The sequence below is a fragment of the Silurus aristotelis genome (assembly GCF_946808225.1).
Source record: "Silurus aristotelis genome assembly, chromosome: 14".
In the NCBI taxonomy this organism is placed as follows: Eukaryota; Metazoa; Chordata; class Actinopteri; order Siluriformes; family Siluridae; genus Silurus; species Silurus aristotelis.
In genome coordinates, this window is record NC_139587.1 from 22,641,318 (window position 1) to 22,655,986 (window position 14,669).

General features: G+C 39.3%; 1 protein-coding gene across 5 annotated transcripts in view; it reads left to right on the forward strand.

Moving 5' to 3' along the window:
• LOC310736892 (transcription initiation factor TFIID subunit 4) overlaps positions 1 to 14,669 on the forward strand; it is a 52,637-nt gene that overhangs the window by 16,662 nt on the left and 21,306 nt on the right. For all 5 annotated transcript variants that reach the window (XR_014536700.1, XR_014536701.1, XR_014536702.1 and 2 more), the window contains exons 11-14: positions 1,048 to 1,178; positions 3,795 to 3,920; positions 6,591 to 6,647; positions 13,367 to 13,483. Coding sequence is in view for 2 of the 5 variants with exons in the window: in XM_083560854.1 (XP_083416980.1) it covers positions 1,048 to 1,178; positions 3,795 to 3,920; positions 6,591 to 6,647; positions 13,367 to 13,483 (431 nt within the window). In the remaining 3 variants the exon portion in view is untranslated. The remainder of the gene's footprint in view (positions 1 to 1,047; positions 1,179 to 3,794; positions 3,921 to 6,590; positions 6,648 to 13,366; positions 13,484 to 14,669) is intronic.

Consider the following 14,669-nt stretch of genomic DNA (forward strand, 5'->3'; position numbering starts at 1 on the left):
GTTGGAACTATCGAATATTGGCAAACATCCATACCGATAGTTTTTCTGGACAGCGTCTGTTGCTGGAAGGGCTGTGAAGGTCGGCTGTCATTACGAGAGTGGCCTCTAGAGGCAGATCACTAACGCCGCATGAAAAACGCTATAATATCTTTATTATTTATTAGTCATATAATTCTATTTATAATATCATTTAAAATATGTTAATATTTATTTCATGTAGCACATTTTTATGATGCAGTAGTTCTTTTTATTTTAGTTATAAAGTTCAGCACTATTTTACATGGAGTGTTATGTTTGTTTGTTTTTTAATCCAGTATCCTTTTGAAAAAAGACATCCACAATAGGCAAACTACAAGCAACACAGTCAACTCGTCACCTGCTAGTTATAAACTATATAAACCATTTTATAACTGTAAAGTTGCAAAATGTTCAGTTACTGGCTTTTTTTTTTGGCGGGGGGTGTCTAAATGGCTTTAATCATTTTTAATCATGTTTTTACAGAACCCAGCCGTTAGGGTTTACAGGTTTCAAAGGTGTTTGTACAAAAAAGAGCAGATGTTTTGGTTTTTAGTCCGACACAACATTTAGTATGCTTTAATAACACTCAATGCTTTAACCTTCACTATGTTGATGATATATAAACGTTTGTCTGCATCTCAGCTGGTCAGTGGTGTGAGGTGTGAACAGACACACTGCAGCAGAGCGTGATGATGAAAGATTTCTCTTGTTCTCAGAAGTCATGTCAAGCTGTTTAATTCCTTCCCTTAAGCATTCGCAGGTGTTAATCTATTCTCTCTCGCTCTTTTTCCCTGCTTTCACTTTTTCTCCTCGCTCTTGCTTTTTCTTTTTCTCTTTTTCCAATCTCCCTTTCTTTCTCTTTCTCCCTTTTCCTACATCTTTTTCTATTTCCTCTCTGTTTCTCTTTCCTTCTGTCTTTCACTCTCTTTCTCTTTTTCCTCTCTCTCCCCCTCTATCTTTCTCTTTTTCCTCTGTGTCTCTCTCTCTCTCTCTCTCTCTCTCTCTCTCTCTCTCTCTCTCTCTCTGCAGCACGTGGGTTTGGTGTGAACGAGGTGTTTGCAGACGTGGTGAGTTTGGTATCTAACGCCACTGAGGCCAGGCTCCGTGCCACGCTGGAAAACGTCTCTGCGCTCGCGCGACACCGAACGGACCCCTGCAAGGTAAGAGCCAATCAGAGTGATATGTGGGCGTGTCCGAGTGATCCGTACGAGCACGTTATTCAGATTTAGTCCACTGATCAAATATTCATTTTGGAAGCATTGGAATCGCTGTCCGTTAGGGGCGTAACAGTACACAACAGCCACGTTCCAGAACAATTTCAATACAGTTAGAGGAAGAAATGCAAGCCATAAAATTAATGCAGTTTATTATTATTATTATTAACATTTGTGAACATGAACAGTTTGCGTTGTTAAAACAAATTTAAATAAAATGCCTGCTTGGTTAAATAATGTATATATTTTGTAATCTTTTATAAAAATTGTAATGTAGAATTAATTCATGCAATACACTTTATTATATTGATTAATCGAATAAAGTTTCACATATTAAATTGATTCAATTACATTTTTATCAATGAAAAACAATTTAATTACGAGTGTGTGTGTGTGTGTGTGTGTGTGTGTGTGTGTGTGTGTAGAAAAGACTTTGTTAGTGTACTTTTTCTTTATTTAAGAACAACACTAAATATTCAAGAGAAAATCAGACTTGTCTCATATACTAAACCAGTAATTGGTTTTCTTTTTAGAAACATTTACATTTTTATTGCTGAATTTGCAATCTGTAAAAACTAAACCCATTTAGTGCATATAATTGCCATATTACATCATAATATAAATATATAAATAAGAAAATCATACATAAAAATATAAAAAAATCCATTTCAAATGACTTAAAAAAAAAAAGAAAGAAAGAAAGAAAGAAAGAAAGAAAGAAAGAAAAGGAAAAAAAAGTGGTGAACGCATTATTTTCTTTATTTATTGTTTTGAATTGATTCTGTACTTGGGAGACTTTCTGTTGTGTTGTTCACTCCGAATCTGCTCCTCGCCCCTCGCTGTTTTCTCTCTGTTCCTCCATTTGTCATCCTGCAGCATCTTCTGTGTTGTATGGAAGCCTGTTTTCCACCACATAAAAAAAAAAAAGTTTGCCCAATTCCAACTTTTTTTTTCTCGCAAATGCGACTAAATTTCTCAAAAACGTCTAACATTTCTGGTGCATCCAACGGTAACCATGTTGTGGGCCTGAATTTTGAAGCTGTTGGTGAATGAACGAGGCTCCTATGCTTCATCTGTCTTATTCTGTCTCCTCCAGAGCTGATTGTTAGACAGAGTTCTCTTCAGGGATTCAAGGCTTAGTTTCAATGCAATTCTACTGATTGTAGCCTGTTTTATTTTCAGAAGTAAAGCTTTTTGCCACTACAGAGGAGGGATGCTGCCAGATTGGCTAAAATAAAGTTGGAATTGCAAGAAATAAAGTCATTAGGCAAACATTTGAATGTGGCAGAATTGGTCTTCCATAGCGTTTACCTGTAGAGAGCGCTTCCTAGTTTAGCAGGTGGTGCATCAGTAATAATGGTCTGTGTGGAAACACAGTGCTCTTTGTGTAGTTAAATGGACTAAACAAAGCAACGAGGCAAATAATTTACCTTTATGCATTGTTGTAATCGATTTACTTCAGGCCTACTTAATACGTTCCTGAGGTAACTCAGAGTTTAGCTTTGTTCCGCACGCAAAAAGGATTGCATTCGTTGCATATGTACACCGAACCGAAATGCTCAAAAGTAGCTTGATAAATCCGTGTTAATTATAACAGCAGCTTAAACAGTACCACTGCCTGTAATCTCACTCGTTCTAATGTTGCGTTTGTGTTAGGATTTTTCTTCGGATCCAGTGTCATTTTGAGGGAAGTCAGACGTAAGGAGTTTGTGAAATCTTTTTTTTTTAAATTAGATTTATACTTATGAAATATCTGAGAAAAGCAACCCGTGACACAAAGATCAGAATTCTGCAGTGACTTGAGGTATCGCGTTCTAAACTTTCTACAATGAACACCGTCACCCCCCCTGTCATAACAGCAGCTGTGTTAATGATCTCACCCCGAGAAGCGTTTCAAACATATTCATTTATCAGTATAGGAAAATTATTTAAATTACAATTTACTGGTAGACTTCAAGGGGAAAAAAATTCCCTTGGGTGTGTGTGTGTGAGACAAGCTGAGAGTATTGTTTTGTAGTTAGTTTATAGTTTAGCACTTGATGGAAAGAAAAGTGCCGAGAGGGTTGAGTCATTTACCTGCTATTCTAAAAGCGGGGCACACTTGAGCAGTGACAGGAAAACTTGCCCTACCAGCGAGCACAGCTGCAACACACACACATACACGCACACACACACACACACACACACACAGATCTAGAGCGAAGTTTGATGAGAGGCAGAGAGCACTGCTGCTACCAGGCTACAGCTTCAGAAGTGTGTGTGTGTTTGTGTTCGTTCCGTCGTGCGCTGCCTTGCTTTGGTTCTTATACCACTTTAAGTGAGAAGTAAGAACAGAGCCTTGGCAGCGAGTGTGTCGGGGGCTGCCTCGGAGATGCTCAGCGAAACAAACAATTATCCCATTAACTCAGGGTGACCTACTAACTTCTCCTCACTTCAGTCGCACGCGCGAGAAATCAGCAAAAAGTTTAGAGCAGAAGTTTAGACGCCAGATGAAAGGGCAGCGCAGCACAATGTGGAGGTGGAGTGTGTACATGATGATAAGGATGGTTTTTCCTGCTTCAGGATGAAGAGCACCACGAGCAGACGTCGGATGTGAGGACGCAGCTGAAGTTCTTCGAGCAGCTGGAGAAGATGGAGAAGCAGCGCAAAGACGACGAGGAGCGAGAGATCCTACTGAAAGTGGCCAAAGTAGGTTCTGCTTCTCACGCACGTCTCCAGTCCGAGATGAACATTGGCATCCTGTTATCATTTCTTTTTTTTAATTAATATGGTGTTTGATAAGTTTTCTCAAAGGCGATTGTAGATTTTTGGAGGAACCTTCAGTGTCAGGGTTTTGTTCCGCTCAATGGAAAGATCTAATTTTACATTTTCCAGCATGAGAACTAACAAATGAATGTTGTTTATATCTGCTACATGGTATGGTTAAGTATGTGGATGCATGATCTTTACAAACAAGAGTGGGCCTTCACCAAATCATAGTTTGAAGCGCGTACAGTGTGCAGTGATCTCAAGGTATTCGGACCGCTTTATTTATTTATTTTTTAGCTAAAATGCACTTCATACTTCTGTCATTCTGACGCAGAGACCAACTTTCCTTTTTCATTGTTAAATTATTTTTAAAAAAGAAAAAACTTAAGTGTCTCACTGATTTAATAATTGAGACCTTTTCACAATGATGAAATGGCACTGTGATGTATCCCATAACTCTGGGTCTTCAGAGATGTTTCAACACTTTGAATGGAGTCTAGATGTGGCAAATTCAATTGATGAGCATGGTTTGGGACAAAACACAGCTGTTTATATGAGTTCTAACAGCTGGATATATTAGAGTATCGTAGCAAAAAAACAATCATGAAGTCAAAGAATCTGGATGCAGAGCTTGTCTCGGGGCAAATAAACATTTCTGCTGAATTAAAGGTTCCTATGAGCAGAGTGGCCTCGGTAATGCTTAAAATGTAAGAGGTATGGGACAACCAGGACTCTTGGCAATCTGGCAAAAAAACAAAAACAAAAAAAAAACCTTGGTGGCCAGAAATCGATTGTCACTCTGGTTGAGCTCCAGAGATGATTTGTGGATATTAGGAAACGTACAGAAGGTCAACCCTCACATGACGGATCTGGTCAGAGAGATGCATCTCTTCAGTGCATAATGATCCTAAAAAATGTCTAAAAGGTTTGGAAATGTATTTACATATACAGCGTAGCTGAAGTTTGGAAACACCTATTCTGTTATCGTTTTTTAAGAGACAACAAACTCATAATGTAATAGTATGAAGATTTACTTTAGCCAAAGAAATAAATATATATATACACCGATCAGGCATAACATTGACCACCTGCCTAATATTGTGTTGGTCCCCTTTTGCTGCCAAAGCAGTTCTGTCCCATCGAGCACTAAATCCAATAACTTCTTCAGCAGTTTGAGTTACAGGAGCTCGTCTGTTGGATGAGTCCAAGCAGACCAGCCTTCGCTCCCCACGTGCATCAATGCGCCTCGGTCACCCACGACCCTGTCGCCGGTTCCTTCCTTGGGCCACTTTTGATAGATACTGACCACTGCAGACCAGGAACAGCCCACAAAAGCTGCAGTTTTGGAGATGCTCTGACCCAGTTGTCTTGCCATCACAATTTGGCCCTAGTCGAATCCTTACGCTTGCCCATTTTTCCTGCTGATAACACGTCAACTTTGAGGACAAAATGTTCACTTGCTGCCTAATAAATCCCGCCCACTAACAGGCACCATGGTGAAGAGATAATCAGTGTTATTTACTTGATAATGTTATGCCTGATGGGTGTAAATGTACACATTACAGTTTACTTTCTTTCGAAAAATCCTCCCATAGCATGAATAACAGCTTCTGGATAGTTAATTTCTGCAAACATTAAGCTGAAGCACGTTGATATGCCTCTTGTAAAACTTGCGTGTTTTTTACTAGTTGGAGATTTCTTCCTGACTTTGTGCTTCAGTTCATCCCAGTGCAGTTCAATAGCATCAGCAACTGTTTGCTCTGTGTTTAATGCTTACAGAGCTTGGACGTACTCTTCTGAGCATTGTCTTGTTCTATGCTGAAGTTGGACTTTCAATTCGCTACAGTCCAGACAGAATGGTTGCCATGTTGGTTCAGTTTTCTGCTACCATCTTCTTGTGTCTGTTCCTCTGTTCCCCTAAGCTCTTCTGTAAGAGCATAGTTCCCCATAGTTCTTCTTTTCCTTAGTTTGTTTTATATAAACAGAAATAACCTGTCTCTTTTATAAACCATTCAAAAGTAGGTGTTTCCAAACTTTCCACAGACACTGCATCCTCCGACGAGACGCACTCCGATAGCTACAATTTCCCATCAACATTTTAAATTAGCAAGCAGCTAGCTTTTAATTCTCCCAGCATGCCTTCTTTCTCGCTCAGGTTTTGCTCCATAAACTCCTAAAGTCCAGGGTTGTTTCAGGATGCTCCACAGGAGAAGGCGTGCAAATAAAAACACAAGCAATTAAATCGACTTAAAGCGCAGCGATGCTGAGGACGTGAGGATGGTAGCGTCCCGGTCCTCAGCCTCCTTTGTTATACCTCCAGCGCTGCGTCCCTCTTCTAATTAAGCACTCGTCTAATTGAGCTGTCAGCCTGGAAATAATTGCTGTTGTGTTGCTCTTTACGGTTTGTTTGTGAGTTCAGCTGACCGATATGCACAACCCGACTTAATTATATAGCAAGCTTTCATCTAGAGACAAACTTTCTGACGCTTTGATTGTTTGCACTTCAGACCTTCAAGACTTTCGGCAACTGTGTCAAAATGTTCAAGCTGAAGACTGAAGTTTTGAATCTGAATGATAAATCTGTGTCTAATTCTAACATGTGTTCTGCAGAGTCGCTCCAGGCAAGAAGATCCCGAGCAAGCTCGGCTGAAGCAGAAAGCTAAAGAGGTGAGTATATACCATATAGACTGTGTAAATATAGCATGCATGTGGTGGTCTGTTTCAAAGGTGCTAAAATAAATTGTTTAGGACAATTGGGAAGGGAATAGTTTTCTATTTTTTTGCCAAACAAACTAGAAAGATGGATGTAGAACCAGTCTTTAGTGTGATTTTACTCACACTGTGAATATCACATTGTTGGATCGATACATTCTATAGTGAAGCAGACATGAGCCTGCCTGCCTGCCTGCCTTTCTTCCTTCCTTCCTTTCTTCCTTCTTTCCTTCCTTTATCTAGCTGCTGCTATTAATTTATATTAGTATTTAAGTATCCTCATGATTATTTCACCGATTAATCGGAATATAAAGTAAAAAAATGTTATTTTATTTTTTAATCGGGCTCTTAAAATGAACAAGTATTTGTTGATTTGTTTAAATTTTTTTTATTTTTAGAAACAATACCCTTTTCATTGCTAAAATTGCCTACAAGAATATCTGTGATTGATTGCAATATTGCATCAAAATACAAATACAGTTGCGTTCAAAAAGTCCCTCCGCAGATTATGGGAAACTATTAGTTCCTTTAATGAAACTCGTAATTATTCTCACTCGTATTTATTTATTTAATCTCACAAGATCGTGATGTGGTTTTCATTTCTCCGTAAAAGCTGCTTGAAATTTTCCACACACTAAATCCGTCTATTTATCAGCAGCTAATAATGAATAAAAATATAAAAATCTATTTCAAGTTACTTTAAAAACGGTAATCGCACTTTACTGCGTATTCTTTATGCTTTAGTTTGTAAATGATTCCAACCTTTAGAAACGCCCTGCCTGAATCTTCTCCTCTACCCCTCGCTGTTTAGTTTGAGCCTTTAATGTGGTCTCTACTGGTAATTTGTTGTGAATATTATTAGAATGCATTTGGTCACTTGTAGGTCACATGATAGTAAATATGATTACAAAAGTTGATTAAGGCAAACATGCTTCGTTTTGTCCATTTAACTTAACACTGAGCCTTGTGTTTCCCATGGACCAAACACAGTGCTTTCAAAAAGTCCCTCTGCAGTGGGCAGATTAAATGCACTAAATGGGTTTAGTTTTCACTGATATTCTTGTATGCAATTTCAGCAATAAAATTTTACTTTTTTCTAAAAAAAACAAAAAACAAAATCCTTGTTAATTTTATAAAAAATATGATGCTATGCAATTCAATATGTTACAGATAGTTCCGATTTTTTTTTCCACCCAGTAAAGATTTATTCCATGTATAAGCTCATACACTGGTATATGATTGGTTAGTTTCAGTCTGATTGACAGGGTCAATGGGCAAAAAATGGGCAATTAGTTGTTTTGTTGATGATTTGACTCAGAGACATTAGAACTGTTTAATGTTTCTTATTTCAAAAGGAATTTTGCATACAAACTTGAATTGTTTGGGTTTGTTTAGTTGTTGACGTATTAAGTGTTTTATCTAACTAGTAGTGGTTAAGGAGGTTTTCTTCTAACCACATTTTGCATTAGCTGTAAGAGCAGAGCGAGGCAGTCGTGTTATGGTGCCCCAGTGGCTCTTTCTCGGATTGTACCGCTGGTTTCAGCACTCAGTCTTGTTTTCGACCTCCTGAGGCCATGCTGTAATGGAGAAAGTCGAGCGCTTCATGAAGCTCTTTTTGTTCTGTGGCTCTTTTTTTCCCCCAGACCTGAGCATGGCTAAGTAGAATAATGAGACATTAAAGTGTACACCGAAGGAACTTTTGCATTTTGCTTTAAGGCTGCCTTAAGGAACAGCATGTCCTTGGTTTTTATCCTGCCTCAACATATCTTAGAGTCGAGACCTGGAATCATTAACTAGCAGAATGATGCAGATCCAGATGCAGAGTATTTTTATTAATTTTTTCCCGGGCTGAAGTGGAGATTTGGGGAAGATATTGTACACAAAAAAAAAAGCAGTTAACATATCAATAAACTGCCCATAGTTCAGCATCTCTGGTTTTTCTAACATGAACCAGTTGCTGTTTATCTAATCACATGCATTTATGCTAATTATTTAGCTAAATGCAGCTCATCAGACCAGAGACTAGCTACAGGGTTGGAGACATTAGCTGGGAGTTTCATGTGTTTCCACAGATTTTTCATGTTACAAAAGCCAATGATTAATGTTGAAACATTAGACGGTCGTTGTTTGTTGCCATTCATTTCATTCTGTAACTTCTTTGTAAGAAATTTTGTGTAGTGTTGGGGAATACCTCTCCCTCGGCCCCCAACACACAAGCACATACAGCTATTACAAAAACACTTCTACACTTCAATCTTGAATATTCTTCAGGAGGGAGACTTTATGTGGCTTTTTCACCACAGGGAGATTAATGTTCCTTCATCTGATTATTATGGTGAGAGTGGATGTTCTACTTAAAGCTTATCTTTTCAAAGTAACAACAGACAGAATCAGGCACTTTATAGGACCGTGGAGGTTACGCCGGTTCATCATAATTGCAGGCCAAGAGATATATAATAGATGGACAAAAGTATTGATACACCCGACTTTGTTGTTGAGACTATTAGAAGCTTCATATTTCACATTCTGGCTGTTGTTTTTTTTATTTAGGTATGTATAAGGATATACCAACATACCCAGAATCATAAAATGTTTACCATCAAAGCAAGTCCTGGAGAAAAATAAAAAATAAAAATGAAAATCCATCAGGATTTGGCCTAGTAAGAGTCTAGACCACATTCCAGTTCCAAATCTGTGGGAAGATTAGAACTATATTTGCTTACCAATGGACTTCATTAACAGTTATGTCAGGAAAAAGTTCATTTCAGTGACTTTGAGTATGCGTTTGTTCCTACTGTTGCATTGGATTCAATGTGTTGTGTATAGTGAGATGCATTTCTGCTTACCTTGGTTGTAAAGAGTGGCTGTTTGAGTTACTGTAATCTTCCTGTCATTTAAAATCAGCAGCCGTTCTTAAACTTTCACTCAAATCTGGCACCTTCCATTTCATGGCCAAATTTTCAGATCTCACATATTTCCTCGCCATGCTGTTTCTGAATCTGTATTTTGTTTAATGATTGGATAGTTGTTGAATGTTTACAGGCTACAAGTTAAGAAGTGGCTAGTAAACCTATTTGGTCCACAAGAACTACAGATAGCCTCTTCATAAAATCCGATGTCCAGGCTAGTTATTTGTCTCCCCCCTGGACTGAGGCCGAGAATGGGTTGTACCGCTCAATATGAAAACGCCATTAAACTGATTCTTATCAATTTTTTTCGAGGTTGATCCAACTCATTGCTGGCAGAGAATAATGTCTCCGTATCGCCTTTGTCTAATGGCAGCTCATTTAGAAGTCACCTTGCTAATCCGGAAAAGACAGACAGCCCCTAAAGGCCGGTGAAGCCCCCCGAAGCGATCGCTTCCCGTGCTAATATCGGCCGCAGAGCCAACAATCCCATTCGGCATTGCCGTCGGACACGTAGCTCTTTGGTCTTCGTGTCCTTGACTTCAGTCAGCCGGCCTAATTGAAGTGCTGCGTTCAGCGCTCTCTTGCACGTTTATTAAGCTCTCGCTCTGGGGCCAGTCATTGTGCAGAGCTGGACAGCAGATAAGGATCAATAAGGGTGGAGAGCAGCGCTGGCGGCGTCGCTGTCTCCCTCCACTGACCTTTTGGAAATGATTAGAGATTACAAGCATTTCTCTCTCTGTCATTTCTGTGTTTGTCACTCTCTCTCTTGTTTTTTCTCTTCCTCTCTTCGTCCCGTCGTCCATTAATCTGTTCTGCACAGGAAACCTTAAAGTTTTCCGTTTCCATACGTTGAGATTGTTGCACCCAGACTGGAAATTGAGCTCTGTGATTGAGCTCGGTCATTAAAGTGTGTGTGTGGGGGGGTTTGATTGGGCGCAGAGCTCTGGATTACAGATGGCATAACTAGGTTTCCCCTTTCACTCCTCATCAAATAAATGAATATGAAAGCAAAGTGCCACTGGCTGGGGGCACTGAGAAGATCGGCTCAGACACCAAGCAGTCTCTCAGCTTCCGAAACCTTCTGTTTAGCGCTAATAGAGCCGCTGCAGCGTTTGTGCCTGTGAGACTCCTTTCTTCCCCACCTCGGGCAGCAGCATCCTCAGCGTAGCCATGAGAGACGAAGCGGAGTTCAGTCACGCGGCCGCTGAAGCCTCGTACAATCCGCGGGCACGTGACTGTGTCGTCTGCTTTCTTCAGGGCAGCCATGCATGTGCATGCATTGTGCATGACTTCCTCTTAGATTAGCATAACCCCTAAGTTAATTAGCATGCAAATGTTGCCTCATATTAGCTTTTTGTCAATTCCAACGCTTCACGATATCTTTGTATATGTGAGAGGAAGAAAGTGGCAAATGTATAGAGAAGTTAGTGTGTGTGTGTGTGTGTGTGTGTGTGTGTGTGTGTGTGTGTGTGTGTGTGTGTGTGTGTGTGTGTGTGTGTGTTATCACTGACTGCTGTGTAGAAGTGAGGTGTCTGAATTAGGACTAAATAATCTAATTGCAATATATTATTATTATTATTTTTTTTTTTTTTTTTACCAAAATTGCGATTGCAATTTAATATGCAATTTTTTCAAGCTCTTTATTTTTTTTGTATTATTCAACAAAGGCAAGCAATAAATCATTGTGTAGAATGACTAACCCAATATTAGACATATTAAACATAAAATTGTCTTTTCTGTAGGCCAGACCTATTTGTTACGATGAGACAAGGTGATGCATGCATTGATATGAATGACATTTTTATTTAGTAGCTCCAATCAGATTAGTATATTGAATAATTTGTGAAACCTTTGTAAGCATGTAATAATTGACAACATGAAGCACCTACAAATAAGCCTGGTGTAAACATGATGGAAGTCAGTAACCAATCACACAAACTAAACTAGAATAAACTTAAACACTGTGTGTGAACTTTACTAGGCAGTATTTATACTTGCTTGTATTTATACTATACTTCACTTCACTATACTTACTATACTTGTGCTGCTCCGGTATGGCGACCTGGCTAAAATATGTGCGGGAAGGCATGCTTTACTGCTTATACAGTATGAATACGGTGTATTTATCAAAGCCACGGCTTAATCACCATACGGATCAGCATCATATCTTTCGCATTATTGCTGGAGTAATTTCCATGTGCCGCTTTGAAGTACATTCAAATAGGGTTATGACACACTGGTGTTCGTGTTTTGAGCAGTGCAAGTATTGTACAAGTCTTTGTGGTGGTTGAGTGCTGAATCAGGTTAGTAGTGTTGCCCCTTGAGGTAGCAACCTTAGCAGGTTTTGCACAATACCTGACGCTGCACAGCAGCATCTTTTTTTAAAGCCAGAATAGTTCAACACAACGTACTGTTCCACTTTGACAGTAAAGTTTCTGCAATGTCAGGTTCTGTCAAGCCTGAGGTCATTGTATATCTGATCAAGGTGCAGTGTAGCATGCCAACTTGATGCTTCCTCTGCAAACTGCTTTGCTCTCGCGTGTCACGTGAGAGAGTGGAACCGCAGCCTCTGCTATTATCGCAAATGCAATTAGTCGTTCAGCCCTAGTCTGAATATTACAAATTCCATTGATGCAATTAGTTACTATTAACAGACTGCAGTGATGGTAAACATATCTTAAGTTACTGTTTGTGTTGGGTGCTTCAAGTTCTTCTGGTTCTCGTGTGGGTTTCTTGCCAGTGAGTGTGTGGGGACATCCGGGGTTATTCTCATATTTTGCACAAGCCCAGAATAGACTCCAGGGACATCACAACCCTGTCCTGCAGTTTCTGTTGATCAGGGGTCTCGAAAACTATATACAGCCTCCCCCTAACTTTGGGTGGGTTCTTTAAACAAGACGAGAGTCCATAAAACCTGGGCTCCTAAGTAACCTTTTTACGTCAACATTTTTACTCATTCAGACGTTTTTTCTTTTTCATAAAAATTTTCAGTAACATTAGCATGCATGATATTGTTGTTATTTTTAGATATTCTTTTTTTATTCAGGTTTTTTATTTATTTATTTACCAAATCAATTGTAAGCATTTAAAAATAATGTATCTATGTATCTAATAGAGTTGGAAAATTTGTTAATTTTATAATTGCATTGATTTATTACTCTCATGCTTATCTCTTTATTCTCATATGGCAACACAAACATACACAGAGTTTTGGTGAGGTCGTGGTTGCTGTGGTGTTGGTATGACAGTAAGTTTCTGTCAGCTGTATGTGCTCATCAGTGCCTGAGCTGAATGAGGACCCCTTCCTCTGGCAAGGCTGTCTCCGTCATTGCCTGCTAGGGAGATACGGCTTCACCTGCAGGCTGGGCTTTTTAACAATCCCCCCCCCCCCTCTTGCTCACTCGCTCGCTCTCTCTCGCTCTCTCTCGCTCTCTCTCTCTCTCTCTCTCTCTCTCTCTCTCTCTCTCACTCTCTTTCACTCATTCTTTCTCTCATAATACTATCTTTCATGGACAGATATTGAATTAAGTGCCTGAATATTGAAAATAAAATGGCCACATGTCTGTCTGGTGCATACAAGATCATAGTTACATTGAGGTTTCTGACTGACGTATTGTACATTGGCCAAATTCAGGGAGATATATATATATATATATATATATATATATATATTATATAATATTATATTAGCACCCCACCACCACCACCCCACCCCACCAAGGCTAATATTTAATATTGATTGTTTTTTTTTAATTCCCTATTCAGATGCAGCAGCAGGAACTGGCACAGATGAGACAGCGCGACGCTAACCTCACCGCACTCGCAGCGATCGGGCCACGCAAAAAACGCAAATTGGACTCTCCCGGGGCTCCTGGAGCAGAGGTAAGAGCATTGAAACTCCTGCATTTAGTTCAGTTCTAATCTTTTTGAATAAGGATTAAGTGGGGAGTTAATCCAAAGAGAAAACACATGAGAGAAAATTATGCAATTATCAGCACTAATTAATCATCGCGTTTTCTCATTAAAGCAGCACAGACATATTATAGTGGTTCAAATCAACAGAGGATATTTGTATGTAGAAATAGACAGTATTATTATTATTATTATTATTATTATTATTATTATTATTATTATTATTATTATTATTATTATTAAAGGTCCCCTGGTGGTCTAGTGGTTAAGATGCAGCGCTCCCACCGCTGCGACCCGGGTTCGATTCCCGGTCAGGGAACCATCCCCAGCCACTCTTAGTGCCGGTCCCAAGCCCGGATAAATTGGGGAGGGTTGCGTTAGGAAGGGCATCCAGCGTAAAACATGTGCCAAATCAAACGTGCGGAGGATCCGCTGTGGCGACCCCTAACGGGAGAAGCCGAAAAGAAACTTATTATTATTATTAAAACACTTTACTGTGCCACATAACTACATATGGAGAATTGCGTGACATTATGTAGTGCTGCCTGAAGTAATAATGCAGGACAGTTCCAAATGCCAGGCAGTAGATGGTGTAAACTGGAATTTAAGTACATTTCACTTTCTTTTTAAATAGGAGTCGTTAAACTGATACGTTCGTATCTCCACTACGTGTTTCTATCATCATATAAAAGATTAAAAAAAAGTAAAGGGAAACTTGTAGGTGAGTCCATGAGACACTATCTGGACAAAAGTATTTGGACAACTAACTTTTCCAGCCATATGTGGTTCTTCCCTAAACTGGGAAGGAAACAGGTGTAGAATGTCTTTAGCATTAGATTTTCCCTTCACTTGAACTAGGAGACTCAATTCTGTTCCAGCAAGTCCATGCCCCTTTCCACAAAGCTAGATCCATGAAGATATGCTTTACATGGGTTTAAGTGAAAGATTTAGAGCTCTCTGATGAATTTTACATGCTGACTGCACCCCAGGCCTCTTTACCTACATCAGTACCTGACTTTTCTAATACCGTTGTAGCTGAATGAGTACAAATCTCCACAACCACACTCCAAAAGCTACTTCCTAAAAGAGAGGAGGTTATTCTAACAGCAATTGGGGATTAAGTGAAATGAGATGTTAAAAAAAAAAAGTCTTATGG